This window comes from Pelodiscus sinensis, chromosome 1, assembly GCF_052426305.1.
Source record: "Pelodiscus sinensis isolate ZL-2025 chromosome 1, ASM5242630v1, whole genome shotgun sequence".
Classification (NCBI taxonomy): Eukaryota; Metazoa; Chordata; order Testudines; family Trionychidae; genus Pelodiscus; species Pelodiscus sinensis.
In genome coordinates this window covers 170,524,819-170,546,895 of record NC_143052.1, presented here as the reverse complement: position 1 = coordinate 170,546,895, position 22,077 = coordinate 170,524,819, and the positions used below count along the sequence as shown (strand labels likewise).

The window sequence follows — 22,077 nt, the reverse complement described above, 5'->3', positions numbered from 1 at the left end:
ATAGGCGCTATACAAAGACAAGGTCATCTTTAAGCAGAGTAAAGACCAACACACACAAATAACTATTAGAAACTCAAAACTATTAACTTATGGACTCCCCCACTTTAAACAACCGATTTGCTCCCTGATGAAGAAATTACCAATTGAGTTCATTCTTGTAAACTTAACAGCCAGAGGGTTTCAAAATTACTAAATACCCCTTTTGCAAATATTTACAGGGTGCACCTAACAGCATGGGAGAGATCAAGTCCACCTTTACCAATCCAACAATCTGCTTGTTACCTGTCTGTCGAACAGAATCAGGAAGGTCAAAGATGTCTAAAGACACTTCCCAGAGAGTTATTAGATAACCCGACTCATCCGCTTATGGATGGTGTTTCAGGTTGGGACCCCTATTTCGTATCTGATCACCGGCAGAGTGTCAGCGCTTAGATTGAGATGGCGCGTGAAATAAAAACTTAAGACTTGGGTTTTCAGTGATAACCACAAGACTATATTAAGTGAATTAAATTTAACAAACAGTAAAAATTTGTAAAAGATGGTATACCTCTAATTAATGAATAAGGGGGCAGTCCCCTATTAAACTACATGGACAAGAAGGGGAAGTCCCTCCAGGTCCCTATTCCTACTTACAGAGTCTACGGTGATGGGAGGACGATTGAGGTGGTGCTGGCGATCTTCAATCCCTTGGCTATTTGAAAGCCTCAGGAGAGGAACGACCAGGCGTCCCTTGCCGGCTGTCTCTGGGTCGAAGCTGGCGACCTCAATCCGTCGGTCCTTCCGGACCTCAAGAGAGGAACAGCCAGGAGTCCCACGAAGAGCTGGGTAGAATTGCGGGCTTCACCTTCCGTGAAGAGCGATTCTTTAGGCCCTTCGGTGCCTCTGGAACCGGCGATGGAAGCTAGACTCCGTCTCTACCTATCTTAACCTTAACCTAAAATAAAACCCTAAGCTAACACGCGACGCGCCCGACGTACAGACTCGACGACGGCCGAAATGCTTTGACCCGACGCAGCCTGACGAACAAACACGACGACGTGAACTAACCTACCTAATTACTAAACTAACTAGTCCTAACCTAAGTGAGAAGGTCTGGCCCTCCGTCAGCCTAACTCACAGAAAAATACTAGATTATATAGACTGGAGGGAACATAGCCTTCCGCTAGCTTCTCCAGATAAAGCTTTACAAGACCTTTTGCATACGCTCACTCACTCTCTAAACCTAAAGCCTAAGCCCGACACTAACGATGCCCTGATCTCAGGATAAGCCCGAGGACCAGAACGAACCATCGTTCGGTCAGACCTTTTATAACCTGGCCTCATGAATATGCATAGGCCGCAATGGTTTAAAATGATTGGTTGTCAAATGATGCACCTGGAGCGTGGTACAAACTGATAGGTTGGTTTTGGAATGCTCATGCATATTCATAACCTATGCAAATCATACCCAACAGGTAAGTGAGTGTTTAAAATCTAACAGTTACCTGTGGACGTGTTAGAATGTAGATCTTAAATGGATGACATTAGAGAGACTGTTCAGATACAAAATGGAGTTTTAGGCTCCATTTTGTAGACTTGCAGAATTTCCTCATCTTTAAGTTTACAGGTTCAAACAAAACAAATTAACCTTGACATTTAAAAGATTATCAGCCCCAAACACTACATAGAGGTTCCCATGGTCCAATTCATATTATCCAGATATTATACATTTGCATTTCTGCCTTACATTTCCCCTCCTTGATGAATGTCTGACGGGAAACGAAGATGTTCATCACATTATCTTAAGCAGCTTTAAATGCAAATACTTCTTCACGTACTCTTGGGCGCGGACAACAGATGTAACAAGTTAACAATATGGTGTATACGGTCAGGATGGTGACATACATAACGATCAGGCTTAATGGGTTGGTAAAAATAGATCTCAAACTAATGGAGGATATGTCTCCGAGCACATCTCCAAAAATCTTAGTCCACAAGGTTTCTTTTATGTGGATCTTTTTACCAACTTGTACAATCTGTGCAGCTGAGTGTTGGACAACCACATGTACTTTTTCACTGATATTTTTAATGTCTGCAATGATCTGTTGTAGATCGGGATGTTTCATCATAGCTTTAATTGCAGCTATCTTTGGCCCTAATGACATCGGTGTAATGGTATCAATAACAGCATACCGTACTGCTATGTCCTCGTAGTCAGCAATTATTAATTTAACATTAATGTCACACCCCTGTATTTCAAAAACTTTACACAAACATAAATTACTTAATTTGGGCATGGCTACTTTGTAAAATTTATTTACTATGAACGAGGGACATAAACTTCGCATGCAGATACAATGTTGGTTAATCTGCACGACTACAGACCGGTTGTTACCGAGAGGGGTTAGATGTAACTCATAATTACACTCACCTTCCGCTTCATTTAAGCAGAGATGACCTTGAGTCTATAGACTAGATGTGCATACATAGCCTAAATGATCTTGAGACAGCATGCTTGCATATTAACTATTTCAAAATCGCCGTCTGAGCTTTGATGTACCCAAGCTCGATTTATAATCGGCATCATCACTGAACCCTTTACGTTCAGTCCAACCGTGGCTATTGGGTACACTAGATCTTTTTGTGCACTTACGACTGTTAACAATACAATGTGTAGCACATCATATCTTGGATCATATTCGGAGTGTAACACGTTCCAAAGGTCTAGGTTCTCCCTTTCAAAAGGTGTTGACACTTTCTTTAGCAAGGTGGCAATTTCCACAGGAAGATAATGCTAATGCATCACGGATGATACTTCGTGATAAATCGAACAACATATTTTGCATCTGAATGCAAGCCAAAGCTAACGCTGTATCGTTTATTATCACTTGCATACCGGTTAACATTTTCAAGTGATCTTCTTCCTGTGAATTGGCCCATTTTGGCAGTAGATCAGTCAATTTTAACTGCACCTTGTCTAACCCTAGTAGGGATTCTTCTAAGGGGTGTACCAGATCTTCGGTACCTGCTGTCAGTCTGGCTAAACTTTTGGATAGGCGTGCATTATCAGTGGCTGAGGCAACGCCCATACCAGCACCAACTCCACCTAAAACCTTGGCGACAATATCCCTCTTGGTACGTGGTGGTGAGTTCGAGATAGTGATCAACTGCAACCACTTATACCAGCCTTGTACCAATGGCTCTACAAAAGGTTCACATCGGTTATTTATATCAGCCGTGTTTGATGAAAGCGGTACGTGTACCCATTTTACATGGTATTCAGGTTCAATTAATACCTGACGAGCCATATTGGTTTTAACTACATACGGACCAATTTCGTGTTTTTCGGGCTCTTCGGCTACTAAGATTTTAACTGGGAATTTTGCACCGAAAATTCCTAGCACATTCCAAGTGCCGGATTCAGTTATATTATCGACGAATATGCCCGTGCAGACATATCTAGCGGGTTGCGGATCTCCTTTACAACTTGGCGAGGCTTTAAAGGAACTCACTCGCTGTGGTGATTTATTTTCCACACATGTCATGGGCACAGATTGTACTACCTTTTCAGGGGACACGACCGTAGCAGGTGCCGTTTCTGTGGCAAAATGATCGTGATAGAATTTGATCACCCACATTATTCGTCCAGGTTTTATGATTGGGCGGTATAATACATCCAGGTACACCCAGGTAGATCCCTTCCACTCAGGGACTAGCACCTTACAATTTGTGAGGCACCGTCTCTCTCCTTCATAAACTGGTTGTGCCATGGATTCATTGAGGCATAGGTGGGGATTATTAAATATCCACCTGCACTCTTTACGAAGAGGGCTAGTATACACAGTCATGTTTAACCACCCAGGGATATTAAAAGAATTTTTCCATGTGTCATCCTTACTCATTACGAAATATAATAAAATATTTCCTTCAAGCTCATTTCTTATAGTAAGGTGACAATACCCCTGATACTGTTCTACATGGATGGTAACCAACTGACTGCGGAATACTGGTAACTTAATCTCCCACCGCTGGCTATTTGAAAGCAGTGGTTTATACATCTTTGTGGATATTATCTCCCTGTTATACACCAGATCTTTAGACTGGAAGTGTGTCCAGACAAATCGTTGTGGCACCATTGTGTCGTATGTGTTTAGCACCGGTCGTGGAATACTCCATTCCCCTAAAGGGCGGTCACCAGCACGACATCTCCATAGTTCATTTTGCATGAACGTTAACCCTTGGAGATATGCCCCTATGGTCGATCCATCCTTTTGTTTAAATATGTGTCCGTCTAGGTCTACCCATTCTAGACCATGGTCACCTTCTACTAACTTTCGTATAGTGCCAGATCTTAACTTAGTTGTTACAGGACTAGAATTACTATCTATTACTACACTGGTAAGGATTAAACTTAACAAATAAAATAATGTCCTCATTGTGACGTGCCACTCCTAAATAAGACAAAATAATACATATATATTAATGATCTTGTTTTCTTGCAGATGTTGCACCCTCCTAACTATCTATCTATCTTCTGGTCTAGATCGTCTCCTAATTTCCTTTCCATTCTTTTAATTGGCTCACATGAAACCATTTAAGGATCTTCCTTTTCCTACTGACTATTTCCACCTGATATACGGTGGGTCCAGCTTTGCTGACGATATAACACAGACCCAACCATCGCGGGCTCAAAGGATGGCTCTTTTCACTGAAATGTCGGTACATGATCTTACTTCCGACTTCCCAGTCTCGAATCTTAAAATCTCCTGCAAGTCTTTTATCCATTTTCTGGATATTGCCCTTTAGTGTTTGCGCTACTGTGTGCTGTATGTCGGACAAATTATTCAACAATTGCTGCAAATACTCAGCTACTTTGATTTTTGGTTGAAAGTCGTCAGGAGGCACCCCTCCTTCGATCCACCAGAGCTCGGGCGTCTTCATAGGTCGTCCGAAGAGTACTTCATGAGGAGAGTACCCAGCGGATCCCATAGTGGATCGAGTAGCCATGAGTATAAGTGGGAGATGAGTATCCCACTGTTTGCCGGATTTTTCGACAACTTTTCTTAATGCAGTTTTCAACGTCCGATTTGTTCGTTCAACCAGCCCAGATGACTGTGGGTGGCCTGCAATATGGAACAGCTGTTTAATTCCTAAAGCAACACAGAGTTGTTTAGTGATCTCTGCAGTGAAATGAGATCCTTGCCCACTATCTGAACATTCTCTCTAATGTCATCCATTTAAGATCTACATTCTAACATGCTGTCAATGCAGGAAGACCTGTGGCTGGTGCCTAAGCAAATATATGGAAGTGGGTCTGATCTCTGTGGGGCAATGTGGAGGAAGAGCAAGTCCTGTCCCTGTCTAACCCAGCCAGGAGAAGCAGCTAGGAGCTCCAGCAGGAGCACACTCAGCTGCACATGGGAGATCAGAGCCCAACTCCATGGACCAGCTGCATGAAGTTCCAGGGCTTCTGCTCCATTCCAGAGTTTCTTGCAGCAAGGGAAGATACCCAGAAGTGGGTCTGACTTTTCCCCCCTGCTCTTCCTGAGAGTAATTGTGCAGGGGAAGAGGAAGTCCCAATCTTTTCCCAGACTGGAGGATACTAGCAGTTGAAGCCAGGTGATAGGAGGAGCTTGTCTGCTCTCCTCCACTAGCTAGATTTCATGGGGAGGGAGGAGTTAATTTTAGTAGGGCAAAACCTATCACTCCTCCTCAGTCAAGCAACAGCTAGTCATAGCCAGAAATGTATCTTCTGTTGCCAAATTTCCTTTTCCCATTTAACATGACTTTCTAGCAGAACCATTAGCATCACTGGGGGAAAATACTGTCCCAGAAATATGGGGGAGGCTCATGAGTCATCACTGGGGATAAGACTTAGCTTTCCATAATGTTGGTGGTTGCTCTCAGTTGCTTTCCTATTTCTGGGGGGTGGGGTATCCTTAAGGGTAGAGGGTCCACCATGTGTGGATTTGGTAGTGACTTTCTGATGTTTCCTTTCTAATGGCACTCCTGCGTAGGCAAGAGGTTTTTGTCAATGTGGCGGGGTTCATACACTAATGTCTAACAGGCAAGGTGAGGTACAGGATGGTGGAATTCACCTCCACACACCTCAGTTACCTTCAGCAGAACTGGGAAGGTATCTATTGGTTTAAGAGGGGGCTGCTGAAGACCCTAGCCCAGTACAGTGCCCCTGAGTGGCGCTGGTGGCCTTTCTGAAAGGGTGCACTTGGCACTACCGGGAGCCAAGCAGGGCAGGGGTGGGAGTGCCGGGGTGCGTGAGGAAAATGTGTTTCCCTGCAGCGCTTCCTCCTGCGACAGAGCTGATTTTTGCAGCGTGTTCCCAGGACCGTGCGGCGCTGCCTTCCCCTGGATGCTGGTGCGGTTTTATCCGGGAAACAGCTCGCTGGCTTCTCCGCCTTGGACGCCTCCCCAATTACACCAGCAGCTCAGGCCGTCGGAGCAGTCCCGAAGCGGAGGAGACTAGGGATTTCCCCAGCGCTTTCCCGCTGCCTCCCCCTCTCCAGACGTGGCTTCCCCGCCGGCTTTGGGCCCTGAGCGACCGTTTGCCCAGAGAGCGACCGACTCCGCGAGCTTCTCGCCAGGGACCGAGCTGGCGGCCGAGCGGCGCCCTACCCGGGGAGCGCCGCGAGACTCCCACGCGGCAGCCCGGAGCTCCCCGCTGTGCCCGCCACGCCCGCCGCCAAACCGCCACCTGCCAACCGCCACTTTCAGAACCAGCTCTGGACAGCGCCTTCCCCGCTCACCCGTTTCCCTGTGCAAGTATCTCCCATTGGCTGGAGCTTCGCGGCGATCCGGAGCGCTGATTGGCTCACTGAGCTGCCTCTCAGAGCTGGAGGGTGGTTTTGAGGCGGGAGCACGATGTGGCTCGCGGTTGAAGTCTCTTTGAAACGTTTGTCGTTTGTGGACGCCACCTCTGTCCGCCAGCCATTGGCGGAGCGATCAGCTTCGGACTTCTCCCATTGGAACACAAACCCTGCCAATCTTTCCCCGTGCTGTGAGGTGGGCGTGGAGTAAGGGGGAGACGAGAGGGTGTGGCGTGACGGAAGGTGGAGCTTAGAGAAGGAGGTGGGCATCAGTGGGCGGGGCTAAAGCAGAGGCGTGGCTGCTAAGGGTTGGCCGAGGGGCGTGGCCATCGGTGCGGGGGCGTGCCTAGGCGAGGAGGCGGGGCCAGGCGGGGAGGGGGGATCCGCGCTGAGATTGCCCTTGTGTCTAGAGCTGGAAGCGGCTGGGAGCGGAGCAGCCTTCTCGTGAACCAAGGCGGGCGGGCGAGCGCGCGCGGCTGGCAGCCTCCTCCGCACCCAGCAGCGCCAGAGGGGGGGCGGGTGCCCGGCACAGCTGCACGGGGAGGAGGGGAGAGAGACCTGCCCAGCGCCAGAGGAGGAAGGAGCCGCCTCGCCACCCGCCCCCGCGACCCTGGTCCTCCTCCTCCTCACCCCACTGGATACGGCGCAGGCAGAGGGAGACACTGCGGCGGAGGCGGCGGCGGAGGCTCCTGCTGGGGGAGAGAAGCGCCCGGAGAGAGGCGGCCGGAGGAGGCTGCGGCGGGAATCTCTGCCTGGCGCCCACCCAGCCCGAGGGAAGCCCCCCAGGATGCGGCTGAGACCCAGCGCCCTTCTGCGCTTCTACAGCCTCTGCGGGCTCCTCATACAAGGTACCGCCCCCAGCTCCGTCCCGGGGACCCCGCCGCGAGGGGGAAGTGAGGGCGGCCGGGTGGAGAGCCCTGCCCTGCACCCCCGTCCTGCTCCTTCTCCCCCCCCCCCTTCGCCGCTCCTGGCCCCCAGCCTCCCGCCCTCCAGCCGCGCCTCCCGAACCTTAATCCTCCTCCCCCACCAGCCCTTCAACTCCCCGGAACCTTCCCTCCCGTCCACCCCCTGGCCCCCAGGCAAACGTGCCTTTGGCTGGCAGAGAGAGGGGGAGCCGCCGCCGCAGCCGAGTCCCTGCCGCGGGAGCGTGGCTCCTAGCGCTGCCTCATTGGCATGGGCGAGAGGCAGAAGAGAGAGGCTCGGTGCCGGGCTCGCACGCAGGCAGCGAGAGGATTTACTTTTATTTATGTAGGGGGGGAACCCACCCTGGAGCAAAGCCAGGTTTCCGAAACCTCTGTGGCTCCCGGTTTAGCTTATGCCTTGCAGCCTGCCGCTACTTTCCAGACTCGGGTCTTTGGGGTGGGCTTTCTCCCCCTCGTCTGTCCTCCCCCCCAGCATCATCACCACCTCTCGCCTTCATTAATAGGAGCCTTCCAAGTGAAAAGTAACAGCCGCTGTGACTGCAGTGGAGGGAAATCTACAAAATACTATTATCATGCAAATGAACAGTGTGTGTGAGGGGTGGGAAGAGAAGCCCCTCCCCGCTCTCGAAACCTTTCCTTATTTTGGGGAAGGCAAGAGGAATATCAATGGCACCGGATGGAGGAACCGGCTGTTGTGGGGAGGAGGAGGATGTGGCCGTGGTGCTGGAAGGAGAGTAACCAGGATCTTTCGCTCCGGTTGCAGCGTGGGGGAGTCCGGGTTTGGTCGGGTCCCCCCTTCCGCTTCCCCCCCCCCCAGCTGATTGGGGCGAGAAGTTGCCAGATACACTAGTGCGTGTGGGTGAAGGAGGCTGAAGTTCCCCCTCGCCAAAAGCACCCCCGGAGGCCTTTACGGGATTTAAATGAGGTCAATGAGCAGTCATTCAGCAACTTCCTCGCCTTCACCTTTTCTTTACGATGGCTGCAGGGAGAGAAGCATCCCGGCCTTTCTTGTATCGGGGTAAAGGAAGGGGAAGAATCACATGAACTAAGTGACCTTGTGGGATTTTAGTTCTTCCCTCGTCTCATCCCTGTGACATGTTATGTGAAGTTGGTTGTATTTTCAAATCTCGTTAGTGAGCATCCTGTGCCGAGGTCTCCAGAGAGGAGATTAAATTACTTCCCTCCCCTCCAACAGCAGAAGTCATCTGCTGGGCGGCTGAAATAAACGCATCTGCTTGTATTTCTTCTGCATTCACTAACCTGCAGGCTGTACCCACTTTACCTTCTGAGGAAGTTGTGTTTAGTGGTGATGTTGAAGGGAAGAGGGGATTAAATTAATCTGGTGACTGCAAATGATGGTTGTATAGTGTTTGTTTTCCTTACGGATCTGTATGAGTTGCCCAGTACGTCAATGCACAAGGCGCTCCTGTGTTGATGCTATAATGCAAGATTTATTTGAGCATGTGTGCTGGGCTGCATCGGGGGGTCGAGGCTCTCGTGTGCCTTTACGTTGCCCTGTGAATTGTCAATTCATTGCGCTGCAAGGGGAAGGGGGTGAGTGGGGAAACCTGTCTGGACTGACTTTCTCTCGCCAGTGAAATCAGGTTTGCTGCTGGAGGAGAAGAATTTGATCTTTTTCTTAAGATGTAATCAGATGCATTCAGTACATCAGGTTTTTAAAAGCAAATGGTGATGTAAAAAGTGGTGGCTTTCACAACAGCTTGAGTGTGCCAGGGAAAATGCACTAGCGCAAGCAGCATTGGGTTTAAATAAACAGTGCATAAAGAAAGGTGTATTCTGACTGAAAGCAGCCAAATTGGGCCTGCCCTTGTGGGAAAGGAAGGGGTTCCTTCTTACTACTATCTGGCTCTCTCCCACACTTATGACATGTTTCCATGTTTTTAACCTCACATTTGAGTTGTAATTGAAAGGGGGAGAATGTCAATCCCTTTTTTTCCCCTCAAGTATTCACCTGCTTACCTCTAGGTGAGGGCTTCTTCAGGAGGCATTTTTCCTGGATGCCACCTTGAGATGCTTAGGAATGACAACCATGTTTCTGGAGTATGTCTGAAACATGAGTAATATACATTTATCCTTTGTTTCTTTTAGTAAGATTAAAAGAGGAAATTACTGAATTTTTGCGAGGAAAATATCTGTACAGTGATGGTTGAGTTTCACTGAACACTGTTGCTCCACTCCACTTTATGTTGGTACCTCATACATTTTGTTTACACAGTTGTACCATGTAATTTGGTACAGTTAGTGAGCACAGTTAAGTATATTAGACATGCACATGTGAAGCTGCCAACAATAAATAAGTATGTAAAAGTAGCTTTTTCCTATTTGGCTTGCATTGCTCCACAAAGCTGTTAAGCAATTCAATGGATTTGTTCAAGTTTCCTCCTTTTGGGCCTTAGGATACTCAGTTTTCCTCTAGTTGATTAGATGAATAAAAACTTTGTCCAGTGGATTTCAAACATTTCTGACTTCAGGTTGTGAGGACTTCATTTCAATGAAATTTAAACTAATTAAACTTAAAGACTGTGCCATGTAGGCATACTTACATGTCCCAAATGGGAGTGTGGCTTTTGGGGCATTGCCTTTTAGGCGCCTCAGTTTCAAAAATAGTCCTGGGTACTGATGAAGCACTGGAAATAGGAAGATGGCAACAAATAATGGCTATTGCATGAAATAGCATTAGAATTAAGCAGCTAATTAAGGTTTGTTTTTGTTGTTTGCTCTTTTCTGAAACTTTCATGGTATTACTGACTTACTGTGGGAGGGTAGATCTGGTGAGAGGAGTAATAATATGTTGAGGTTAGAAGCAGTTTGTCAGATGAGTTCAGAGATGTGAAACTTGAAGTTATTCTCTTTTGCCCTTTCTAGTGACTGATGTGGAAACAGTACCTTCTATAGTTTAGAAACCCTAAATTTAAGTAGTCATTACAGAAGCACTATTACTATATCCCAAGGGGCTAAATTGTTTAATTTGTTCATAATGATACTTGTCACATTTTGCTTTAACTCTTCCACTAAATTAATTTAGCAATATTATTCCCTAAATGTAAAAAGTTTCCTGTCTGCATTTAAAACAACTAGGGAGTTGAAATGATGCCCTCTAATTGATTTTACTTAAAAACCAAACAGTGTATTGTAAACACTTCAGGTGTGTGAAGCTATAATATTAAAGACTATTTTACAGTATTCTTTGTATAAAGAGTTGGGTTAGGATTATCCCAGAATGTAGCTGCTATAGCCCCCTGCTGTGTGATAATGCAAATGGCATCTAATATCTTAATGTGCTCTGCTTCTGAGAACACTGTATATCAGTTTGTGATACTGAAAAACTACTTTCAGTACATCAGTGCTAACACTAGACAAACGTTTTCAGGGCAGTTACTAAAAATGCTTGAAAGTAATAATGAATTGCTGTACCTTAAATGACACTGGATAGACTACTAGAAGCCTTTTTTGTCAGAAGTTGTGATAATTGAAACATCTTATCATTGAAGATGATAGAAAACAGCTTGCTGGTAAGGACATCTTTATCATGAACACAGATTTGTTTGTAAAAAAGAAACACAAGAAGTCCCATGTTGACTGACAACTTGAATTCATGGAAATAGTTAAGCTTCAATAGCTAATAGTTGGTTGGGTAGGTAAGTGGTTTGAAAAAAATAACTGCAATTTTTTTATGTGAAATCACTATTTTATACCTGTATATTATGCATAATTAATGCTCATTCAACCAAGTAAAATTATAGACTGAGATAGAACTGGCAAACCTATAGCACATAAATATGTTGTAAGGAACAAACACACACTTTTACTTGTCACTTGTACTGAGCACACAAATTAAGTCATAAAATGGGTGTCTAGCCACAAGCATATTGGTTCAGTACAAATTGGATTGTCTGATTTGTAGAAATTGTTACAAAGTCTGTTTTGGTGCACAGGGAAACAAGGTAACAGATTATAGGCTTTTGGTTTTGATAAATACTTCATACATTAATTAACATTATTAATCAAGTCAATAAGCATGATGTACAGCTTTCTTATGAGTGTGACTAGTTTAATCAAAGTTTTATTGCTCTACACCAAAAATTCTTTTGGTTTAATTTATGTATGAGATGTCTAAGTTATGAATATTACCTAAGTACCTTCAGAACATGGTTCTAAGTATTTAATTGGGGAACTACACATTGACACATCTTCTTGGGGTATAAGGACTATAGCATTAGGACCTCAATAGAGTTTTGTGACTTACACCCTATTAAAATTCTTGCTCCTTACCTCATTCTAAAAACCTTACATTTTTATCAAGGTCTTCATGTCAGTTAACTTGAACATTGTTTAACAATATGCAATTGCTACTTTCCTCCCTAACACTATTTAATAGTGGACCACCTGTTCCAGCTTATCATAAAGCAAGTATCCACACAGAACAAGAAGCCTTGATCAGGAGACCCTGGCTATTGTACCAAACCACTAGTCCTTTTTAATTGAAGTACATTGGCTGTCTTGTTGGGGGCAGTGGCTGAGGGGTGTTGGTATGCATGAGATGGAGAATTTAAGTCTGTTAGTCTCCTTTTCAGCGTTAGTTTTTCACCATTATAATGTATACATTTTTAATTCTTACATGATCCTACATTTTAGTCACTTCTGGCAAAGACTGACAACAGCATTTACTTGTCGTTGTACCTGTTTGTTCAAGAGATGATAGATAGTAATGTTAGAGAGAAATTCAAAGTTGTGGCCTGAGTTTCTCTAAATATTTCTGCATATGAAATGGTGATCAAGCAACACTTTTATGCATGCTTTCTGGAACCTTCTGAGCTCTGTCAGTGGTTAGTAGAACAGCTTTATAGCTAGGACTAGAGTGGCCTAAACTCTACCAGAAAAAATTTGGCCCTCTTTAAGACAATAGAAATAACCGGTAGTAATTATCTCACAGTAAGAGTTCTAATACAAACCTTTAAGAATTCAGTAGACTTTTATGGTTTGAATTTTGGAACAGTTCTTATTCTGTGGAATTGAAATTAAATTCTGGTTATAAGGTATGACTAAACATCCTGAGAGAGCTGACGGATAGTGCCAACAACCTTTATAAATGCATAAATGTAAAAAAATCTAAACTAGTGCAGATAGGAGATACTGACAGGCATAGGGCCCTATAATAGTGTTTCTCAAACTTTTTTATAAAGTGCTTCTTTAAATTTTTTAAAAAATTAAGTACCTCCCAGTTTCTACAGTTTTCAGACACTCAGATTTTTTTTTTCTGCTGTTGCGACACATTTGTTTAAACAACTTAATCGTAGCTGGGCAGGTAATTAAATTTTTAGGGGTTAAAAAGTACAAAATAACGAAGTGCTGTAAAACTTAAAACAAATTCAGTTTTCTCCAAATTTAAGTTGTGTTGACATACCCCCCCAGACTTTTCTTGAGTACCCCTAAGGATACTTGTACCAGTGGTTGAGCAACACTGCCCTTAACATTTCATTTGTAAGGAAAACACTTAGAGGACTTCAGTGTACACATCCCTTATCCTTGAAAGGGTTTTACTGTACATCTAAAAATACATAATGAAATGTTTTAAAAATGTCTGTATAGAACCATATAGTATCAAGCCATTGAATAGCCATGCAAAGGTTCTTAAGGATTTCCCTATTTTCTACTTTCATCTTTTTTTGTCTTAGAAAAACCCCTTATTTCTTAAATAGATATCCATATAGTCTGAAAATATGTGTCTTTATGTTCATCTGCAGTAGGCTTAGACTACATCCCTCTGTCAGCAGAGGGATGTAAATGAAGCACTTTGAAAGTGCAAATGAAGCCGGGATTTAAATATCCCGTGCTTCATTTGCATAATCACGTAATGGCACTCCTTTGAAAAAGTGCTATTTTGAAATTGAAACTGCAGTCTAGACGTGGTTCTTTCGAAAACAGGGCACTTTTTTGAAAGATCCTGTAAACCTGCGGCCCCATTTTTGAAAGAACCATGTCTGGACTGTGATTTCAGTTTCAAAATAACGCTTTTCAAAATAACGCCATTACATGATTATGCAACTGAAGCATGGGATATTTAAATCCCGGCTTCATTTGCACTTTCGAAGTGCTTCAACTTAGAGTGGATGCTTTATAGTGCAATACTGAGAGGAGGTGGAGGTGCTCTAATAAAAATTGGTTTATTTGGGGAAATGTGCGGAGGGGGTACAAAGTCCAGTAAATAAGCAGTAATACTTGAAAACATGAGACATAAGCCTATCCTGTTCAAGAAATCCACTACATTATCTCTTGCAGTGCCGAGTGTCTCATTGTTTAAAATGTAATCTGTAGATCTTCTTAAAGAAGATGCAGAACTAACATGAAACTTCTTACAGTATGTTGCAATCCTTGTATGTTAAATTGAAGTGAACCTTTCTCTAACATAATACAGCTCTGAAAACACTTTGTGTGTGTGTGTGTGTGTGTGTGTGTGTGTGTGTGCTGTATTTATAGTGGGGAAGGAAATATATATTTTCTTCCTTTTTCCACAACCATACCCCTGCCAAAAAAATCTCATCTCATTCCTGTTGAGGGACAATAGTCTACATGTTTCTGGTCCAGTGATGTGCTCTACATTTGATTGAAGAGAGTAACTGAGAGGAGGTTTATTTTCTTTTTTCCTTTAGCCAGGTATTGAACATAATGCTTGCTTGATCACAAACCCTGGCTAGTTTTAAGAATTAAGTAATTAGAAAGCTAGGAAGTAGTCATGGCTTTCACACTTAAAAATAAGCACGTCATTGTTGAGAGAAAGTATTCTGATGTCATGTAAACTATACTTTTTTTATTCAGTAGGCTAAATTTCATAGATGTAATTTTCCCCCCACTTACCCAACACTACTGCAGATGGGTTTTGTTCCAGTTGTGGGTTTGTTTCAGTGTTTCCTTTTCCAATGTTTTATAGAATGTGAATTTTTAAAGTGGCTTCAGACCTGAGAAGTAACATACAACTTGTAACTGTGTATAGCAATGTCTTAATCTTGTTGACCATAAAATAGCTTGTTTTACTTAATTTTTGATACTCTGCCACCGTAATGACTATATGACTAAACTTTGAAATGTAATGTGTATGCTATTATGCTGGTTAATGATCTCTATATCCTTGAAAGAGTAGTACAAATAAAAATTCCCTTTTCTCTGGTGCATTTATATTAATTGTAAATGGACCTGTCAGACTGCAATTGATACAACCTAGCAAAATTATAAAGTATATTAAAAGATTTTTTTATTAGTTAGACTTGAGTTTCAGGAAATAGTGGAGGAGACATACAATTTATTTAACGACTCATGTTGAGATTGAACAAAGCTTTACAACAATTGGCAACATCACATGTCAAAATTTAAAAAAGAGTGAATAGCCTTAAATTGACTTCTCAAGCGGCGTTTTACTTGACCTATCTGAAAACTCTTCTGTTAACAGCAAAAATACTTGGCTATTTTGTGTGTATGGTGTAATTGCATTTTTATCCTTAAGTGTTGATAATCAATTCTTCTGAGGCTAATGATAAGCAGTTGAATGGCTTATGTAGAGTGATCCCCTCTAATGGGGAGAAATGGGTGGGGAGGAAGACCAAGGAAAAATGAGGCCAGATTCCTGTGATTCCAAGCATAAAGATCCAGGTTATATCTGAAATGTAAACTAAATATGTTGTATATTGAGTAAATGATAGCATTGATTTTTATAGATACAATAATAACTTTGTTCTTCTTAATTAAAATGGAAATTCTCTATATAAAGCTGATCACTGTCAGTATACAATAATCCTTAAATTGTGGATATCGGTGCAGGTTTATAATGCATTACACTATGCATTTCTTTCTATTTTCAATTTGCAGGCGTGTCAGGCAACAAACCAGCATAGATACTACTTTGATCCAGCTGTGCTGGCAAGCCTTAACTCTACTTCTGCTTAGCAAAACTCTACTCTGACAGCTCAAAAAAAGGTGTCTGATTGACAGCTCGGAGGAAAATATAAGGCCAAATTAACTCACAGTAGCAGTTACAGTAGACACTTCAGGATAAATATCTGAACAAATGGAAAATACCACACTGACCTACATGTGCTGGATTATCTGTAACTTGACCTGCTTTCATTCCTGCCATGCTAAGTAGAAGGAGACTGCTCTGATTACTCCCTAACCAGGGAAAAACCCATCTAGTTGAAGCAGAAGCAATCTGTTTTTCAGAATTATGTAGGATTTCTGAGCACTGGCCTCTTTATTTAAAAAAAATCAAAAACGTCAGCTGTGTAGGTTTGATAATTGATAATTGTAATTTTTGACCATTTAGATAATCAGTTGAATATGGCTGTATAATAAAACATTCAAAAGTAGCACTGATGGATATTTTAAAGGAGAGAAATTACTGTTAATACAATATTACTAACCAGGAGAAATACAAAAGCTTCAGTTAAAGTTGCTTCTTTGTAGGAATTAAAACTGGTTATTCAGAATCCTTTGCAATTACCCTTCATTTCTATTTCCACCCATGATGGCTTTTTCTCTTAAGGTGTGTCTACACTGCGGGGCTTAACTCAAAATAAGCTTTGCAAATTGAGCTACTTCAATTGTGTATCGTATTTCAAAATAGCTTATTTCGAAATAGGGAGTGTCTACACAGCACTTATTTTGAAATAGATCACTCTTCCTCTGACTTCGATTGTTCCTTGTACAATGAGGGTTACATGAGTTGAAGTAAGAAGTCCTCCAGCTTGACAGTATTTTGACATGATTTCATTTGGCTAATCAATTGGTAATGCTAATGTGGAGGCGCTGTGTGTGTGTGTGTGTGTGTGTATATATATATATATATATATATATATATATATATAAAGCTTAGTTTTTAGTTGCAGGAGTCAAATACATAGCTGCATGCCTTTACTTCAGTTTGGTGTATCAACATTATACACTTCCTAATATGCATCTATTTCTAGAGGAAGAAAAGAAATTACTGGCTCTTCTACTGTCTAAAGAAAAGCAAATACACTGTTCAGTTTTGTCTAATGCTAGGTTGAAACCTTTCTTCTTAGGGTCAGCTGTGCTGAGAAACTTACTTTATGGTTCAAAATATAAATAGTGAAATGTTGTACTGCATCTGTTGACAAATTGAGAAACTCTAAAGGCACTGACTAGAGAGAGTCACTGAACAGTTTACTAATCAAGGATTAAACACGATCTGTAAATCTGCAACAAAGTCCATAAAAAGACTATAATTTACAGTGGTACTTCCCTCATCTTGGGCCTTTCATTAGCATCTAAAATCACTGCAACTGGAAATTAAAGATTCTGTCTTTATAATGATTGGGGAATGTTCAACATTCAGATATTACTACAGTAGTTGACTAAAAATGGAACTGAAAGTGTACTAGCGTAAGTATATTATTCCGGTTCCCCTTTCAAATCGTACATTTTGTTGAACACACAGATGAAATATAGGCACACTTAATGCTAGTATATACATGTACTGGACTGGTGACAGCTGCTTTCCAAATCTATAGGGACTAGCAGGGCCTGGGAACAATACTACTGACCTAGCAGCAACCTTCATTCCTATGAATGGATATGTACAGGATCCAAATGGAGTTGCTCTCACCCTCAGTCAAAAAAAAGTGCTAATGTGGAATCTTTAACATGTATAATGTAATGGTGGGAGATTATTTTTTGCAATTTACGTAAGATTACGGAGACCTGCCAGCCAACCAACTCTTTTGGCTGATTAAAATGACAAGAAGGCGTCTACTTTGATACCTTTTTTTTTGTGTGCTTCCACAGTGTACCGGTCCCCCGCCCACCACCACCACCTCTATCATAGCTTTGGAGGCTACACACTCAGTATTTTTCTATCCAATAAAACCAAAGCCTGGTATTTGATACCTGATGCAGAAGTCTTAATTTGACAAGTCAGAAATGCAACCCAAACTTATGTTACAAAAGCAAATGAGAACTAATATAATATTCTATATCTGTACTATTGTTCAAATTTAAAATAACTTGTACAAATTGTAGGCGAACAGCTTCCTAAGAGAGGGCAACATCAAAATTTTCTGTTAGTTAAAATATTTTCCTATTGGTATATACGGTGGTTAATTTTAAATCAGTGATTCAAATAACTGATTTAAATTACATTTTAAAAATCAGCAAGCAATAAACCTTTATTTCAACTATCTGCTTCAATTGTTTTGTTTATGCATTATCTAAATTTTTCCTAAAGTTTGATTCTCACTGGTTGCTAGATATTAAATCTTGATTGGCAAATAAATAGCCTTTTAGCCTTAGCACTGCTTATGTTAACCAGTATGATATACCATAACTTCTAGCTAATCGCTATTTATGCTATTCAGAGCTTACTATACATTTATACAGATTAATTTTTACATTTTATTATAATAGAAAATAGTAAATAATGCATTTTTTACTTTAGATTCATGATCTGTGCCAAGCTCAACTAGGATGGAAATTCAGTTACATTAAAAATAAAATTCTACATTTATTAGAAACATTAAAATTTACCAAAGTTATCGAAACATGATTTGCATATAAAAAGAAGCATTCACTATATATAGTGACTGAATTTTATGCACTTCATGAATTCAGAAACTGTGGATTTTGCCTTCTCACACCTAATTTTTATTTGTAGCTTGAAAGAGGAAAAAAAATGTCCTGGTCTTAGAATTCCTGTTAGGTCCCAGTTTTGAAGGAACTCATTGAACTGACATAGTTGAATAAACAGGACAATGAAGTGGCTACTGATTTTGAGATCTGGTTAAGCACTTTAACAAACTCCAATTTCAGATACAGAGCCAGTGGCCCCAAATAAAATGAGATGTTTAGCATGGTCCCAGCATTATCAGTTCCAGCTGTTGGCCCTGAAAAATATTCTTGAAGGTGCTCCTAGAATAATCTATCACTTCTTTAATCTGTCCTTCCTGAGGTACATTCTCCAGCGTAGTTTAGGAAATACCTGGAGGACATAGACATGTCTTTTTGGACAAAATATCTTTTTATTAACTAAACTAATAATCTCTACTATAGTGTAATCTAAAATCATGAATTAGGTACACATCCCTCATTACATATTAAAGAGCAGTCAGACATAATAGCAAAGTTTAAATTGTGCATTGTCACAGATGGCCAGCCAGTCTGAGACAGACTTTAACTTAAAGTATAGAAATTGTACATAGGGAAATCAGAATTAACATCCTATCTCAGACATACACATAAGATTCTATACTGTACTTATGCTATACTGTAATTTAAAATGAACAAGCTTAATTGATGACACTGCATTGTATATGACTTCCCCCCCCCCCTCCCCCACAAAACATACATGTATTATTTTAGTAAGGTGTACAAATTAACTGCTTCCAAAATACTGGGAAACATATTCTTGCAGTAAGGTGACTAATCTCTCACTTTATAACAAACCTATGTAATATCTTGTAATTTAAGTTATTTCAGTAAAATCTAGAGAAAATCAATGGATAATGGATATTTGAAAACATTTATATAGGGAACTAGGTGGTGCTGTTCTTTCATCTTTCTGTCTTAGGAATTCAGCTAACAATTGTCTCAGAATATCAGAGTTTTTCTACAGAGGAATTTAGCTATACAACACATTTATTTTAAACATACATATTTAAGTCAGATAAATATTTTCTAGTTAACATTCAACTTAGTGTTTACAAAAAAGATTGTCCAAAAACTTCTTCAGCTAACTAACTTGGCTTATAAGTTAAAACAGCAACTAAACACCTGCAGTTACTTCATTTTTCTTGATTTCCTAATTATGGAATATTCTTTAGCATCACTTTCAATCCACTTACTTTTACTCAGTACTGTTCTGTCAGACTAATTTGTCATGCATGATTACTGAAAAATGACTCAAATTTCTCTGTAACCCTTCCGCCAAGCCGGGTTCAATATCTAGGGGTCCATCTCACACAGAACCGGCTTGAGACCCCACCTAGTAGCCTGGGAAATTCATATACCCCTGGGCGCCTCTGAGAGGCAATGCTTCCCCACTTGCAAGCACAGAGTCTGAGTGTAGAAAAGAAACTTTTAATGAAAGAGAGAGAGGTCACATGGCATTATCTTGGGAAAATACCACAACCGAGTTCTTAGTCCCCCACCCCCACGAGTAACTGTCCCAGCTCAAAAAGGATTCTTTTGCCTATGATGCTCACTAGTCCACCAAGGTAAGGGTTCCATTCACTTACCCAAACTTTCTCTGTACCCCATTTCAGACACCCCACTTATAGCTCTGTCCAGTCAGTGCAGACCCTGACACATCATCCAGATGACTCCCCTCCTTGAGCCTAGGCCATCTTTGTGCTGCTCCTGTAGTCCGCTGACTGCCGCCACTCCGCTAGCTGCCTGCTGCCGCTCCTACCAGCCACCTGCCGGTCGTTCTTGCCAACAGCTCCACTAGCCGCCAGCCGCCGCTCCTACCAGCCACCTGCTGGTTGTTCTCACTAGCCACTCCACTGGCTGCAATGGATCTAGCTCCCAGCCAAACCAGTGATTTCAACTCTTTAGCCACCACCTAGGCTGGCCAAAGATTCCAGCTTCCACTGGACTAGCAAAAAGACTCCTCATGGAGTCTGCTTTAGGTCTGTCCTTAAAACCAGGGGGAAAGGGGCAGGTTGAACCAGTCTTACAGCTTACATCTGGCAGGCATGGAGTAGGTTGACTCAGCCCTCGAGCCCTTCCCCCCCCAACTCAGTTCACTCAACTCTGGCAGGGGGAGGCTTGTTCCTCTGAGACCTCTTACAATGATGGTGTCTCTCCTGCAAGCACTGGTGTCATATTTTACAGTTCCCACATTTAGGAGTAGCATGATTTGTGACCCCCACAACAGCCACAAATTAGTTACAATACACCACATTCCATTCCAACACTGATCCTCCGTCAGCCCTGGCTGAATTCAATTTACATAGCCACACCTCGGATTCCTTCCCTCTCCTGGCATGAGCTGTATTTACATATCAGCAATTAACAGTTCATTATCTTGCAGAGCTAAACACTTAGGCTATGTCTACAGTCGTGGCTTCTTGCACAAGTATGTCTGTTCTTGCGCAAGAATTTACAGAGCGTCTATACTGGCCGCCCACTATTATGCAAGGAAATTTACAGTACTGCGTGGTAAGAGAGGGGTTGTTGCACAAGAGCTACGCCCTTTAACAGGTGTAAGCCCTCTTGCGCAGGAGCTCTTGCGCAAGAGGGCAGTGTGGATGCTTGGCAGGGATTTTTTGCGCAAGAAAGCCCTACAGCTAAAATGGCCATTAGAGCTTTCTTGCGCAAGAGAGTGTCCACACTGCCATGGATGCTCTTGCACAAAAGCACAGTTCGCACATGGCAGCAAGACGACTTGCAGAAGAGCCCTTGCGCAAGATGTTCTTGTGCAAGAAGCCGCCCGTGTAGACATAGCCTTGGAGTGAGCATACCGCCCCCAGGGTAGCTCTCTCCTTCTAGCTGGCTGACAGCAAATAGCAATTCAGCCCCTACTTACATTTCTAATAACTTTAAAGAGGATTCTTGGCTTCACTAACTTTTTGGAATTTCTTTGATTATGCAACTGGATTGGCACTGAGGTGAGGAAAATTGGCTGCCATCTGTATTAGCAATATGAAAGTGTAAACATGTCCATAGTTAAATGATGAGCCTGGCCTAATCTGTTAACCTTCATAGTTACATGCAGGTCTCCTTCTCCCCCACCCCACATGATGCTGTCTATCTTAAAAGCCGGTCCCCTCTGGCTCCTTGGTGTCACCTGCCCTCCTCTCTCCCCAACAGCATGGAGGGGGGAGCAGGGGAAGCTGTGGCAAAGCAGTCTCTTTTCCACGGTGGCCCCGAGCTTTCTGCGGCCAGAGGTTGCTCTATGGGATGCAGAGCAGCCTCTGTTCACAACAAGCTTGGGCCTGACACAGGCAGAGGCTGCTTCTTGGCAGCAGCCCCTGTCTGTGGAGGGTCCGAATTCCCTGTGGACAGAGGCTTCTCCACATCCCACAGAACAGCCTCTGTCTGGAGGGGAATTGGACCCCCCACATGGACAGGGTTGCTGCCAACTTGCCTGCTGCATCTCTATCCAGTTTTTAAACTGGCTCCCCTCGCAGACCAGCTCTGCCTGCCATCCCTCGCTACTATCTCTGATTTAGAGGCAGCAATGTGGGATGGCTGGGGGCTCTGCTGTAGTGGAGCCAGGAGCACACTTGTTGCTGGCCCCACCCTGGGGACTATTGAATAGTCATTTAACCACTAACACTTCATGTGCTTACACAACTATTCAATTAAACATTATCAAACATCCC

At 42.7% G+C, this 22,077-nt stretch overlaps 2 protein-coding genes across 6 annotated transcripts in view; one reads left to right on the top strand and one right to left on the bottom strand.

The window, feature by feature from the left end:
- Positions 1-251: 251 nt before the first annotated feature.
- On the bottom strand, positions 252-7,181 carry LOC102460450 (uncharacterized). 2 transcript variants are annotated; one of them, XM_075909628.2, is made up of 2 exons: positions 6,744-7,181; positions 252-5,102 (listed from the first exon to the last, which is right to left on the bottom strand). In XM_075909628.2, exon 2 carries the CDS (start codon positions 4,413-4,415, stop codon positions 2,718-2,720), a length of 1,698 nt encoding a protein of 565 aa, XP_075765743.2. In that variant the 5' UTR covers positions 4,416-5,102; positions 6,744-7,181; the 3' UTR covers positions 252-2,717. The 2 variants fall into 2 exon arrangements, with proteins under 2 accessions (XP_075765743.2, XP_075765735.2); XM_075909620.2 differs by lacking the exon at positions 6,744-7,181 and adding an exon at positions 6,613-6,731.
- A 47-nt stretch (positions 7,182-7,228) lies between these two features.
- CADM2 (cell adhesion molecule 2) overlaps positions 7,229-22,077 on the top strand; it is a 1,018,160-nt gene continuing 1,003,311 nt past the window's right edge. For all 4 annotated transcript variants that reach the window (XM_075909639.2, XM_075909649.2, XM_075909633.2 and 1 more), the window contains exon 1: positions 7,229-7,651. In XM_075909639.2, coding sequence (XP_075765754.1) covers positions 7,591-7,651 — 61 coding nt within the window. In that variant the 5' untranslated portion in view covers positions 7,229-7,590. The remainder of the gene's footprint in view (positions 7,652-22,077) is intronic.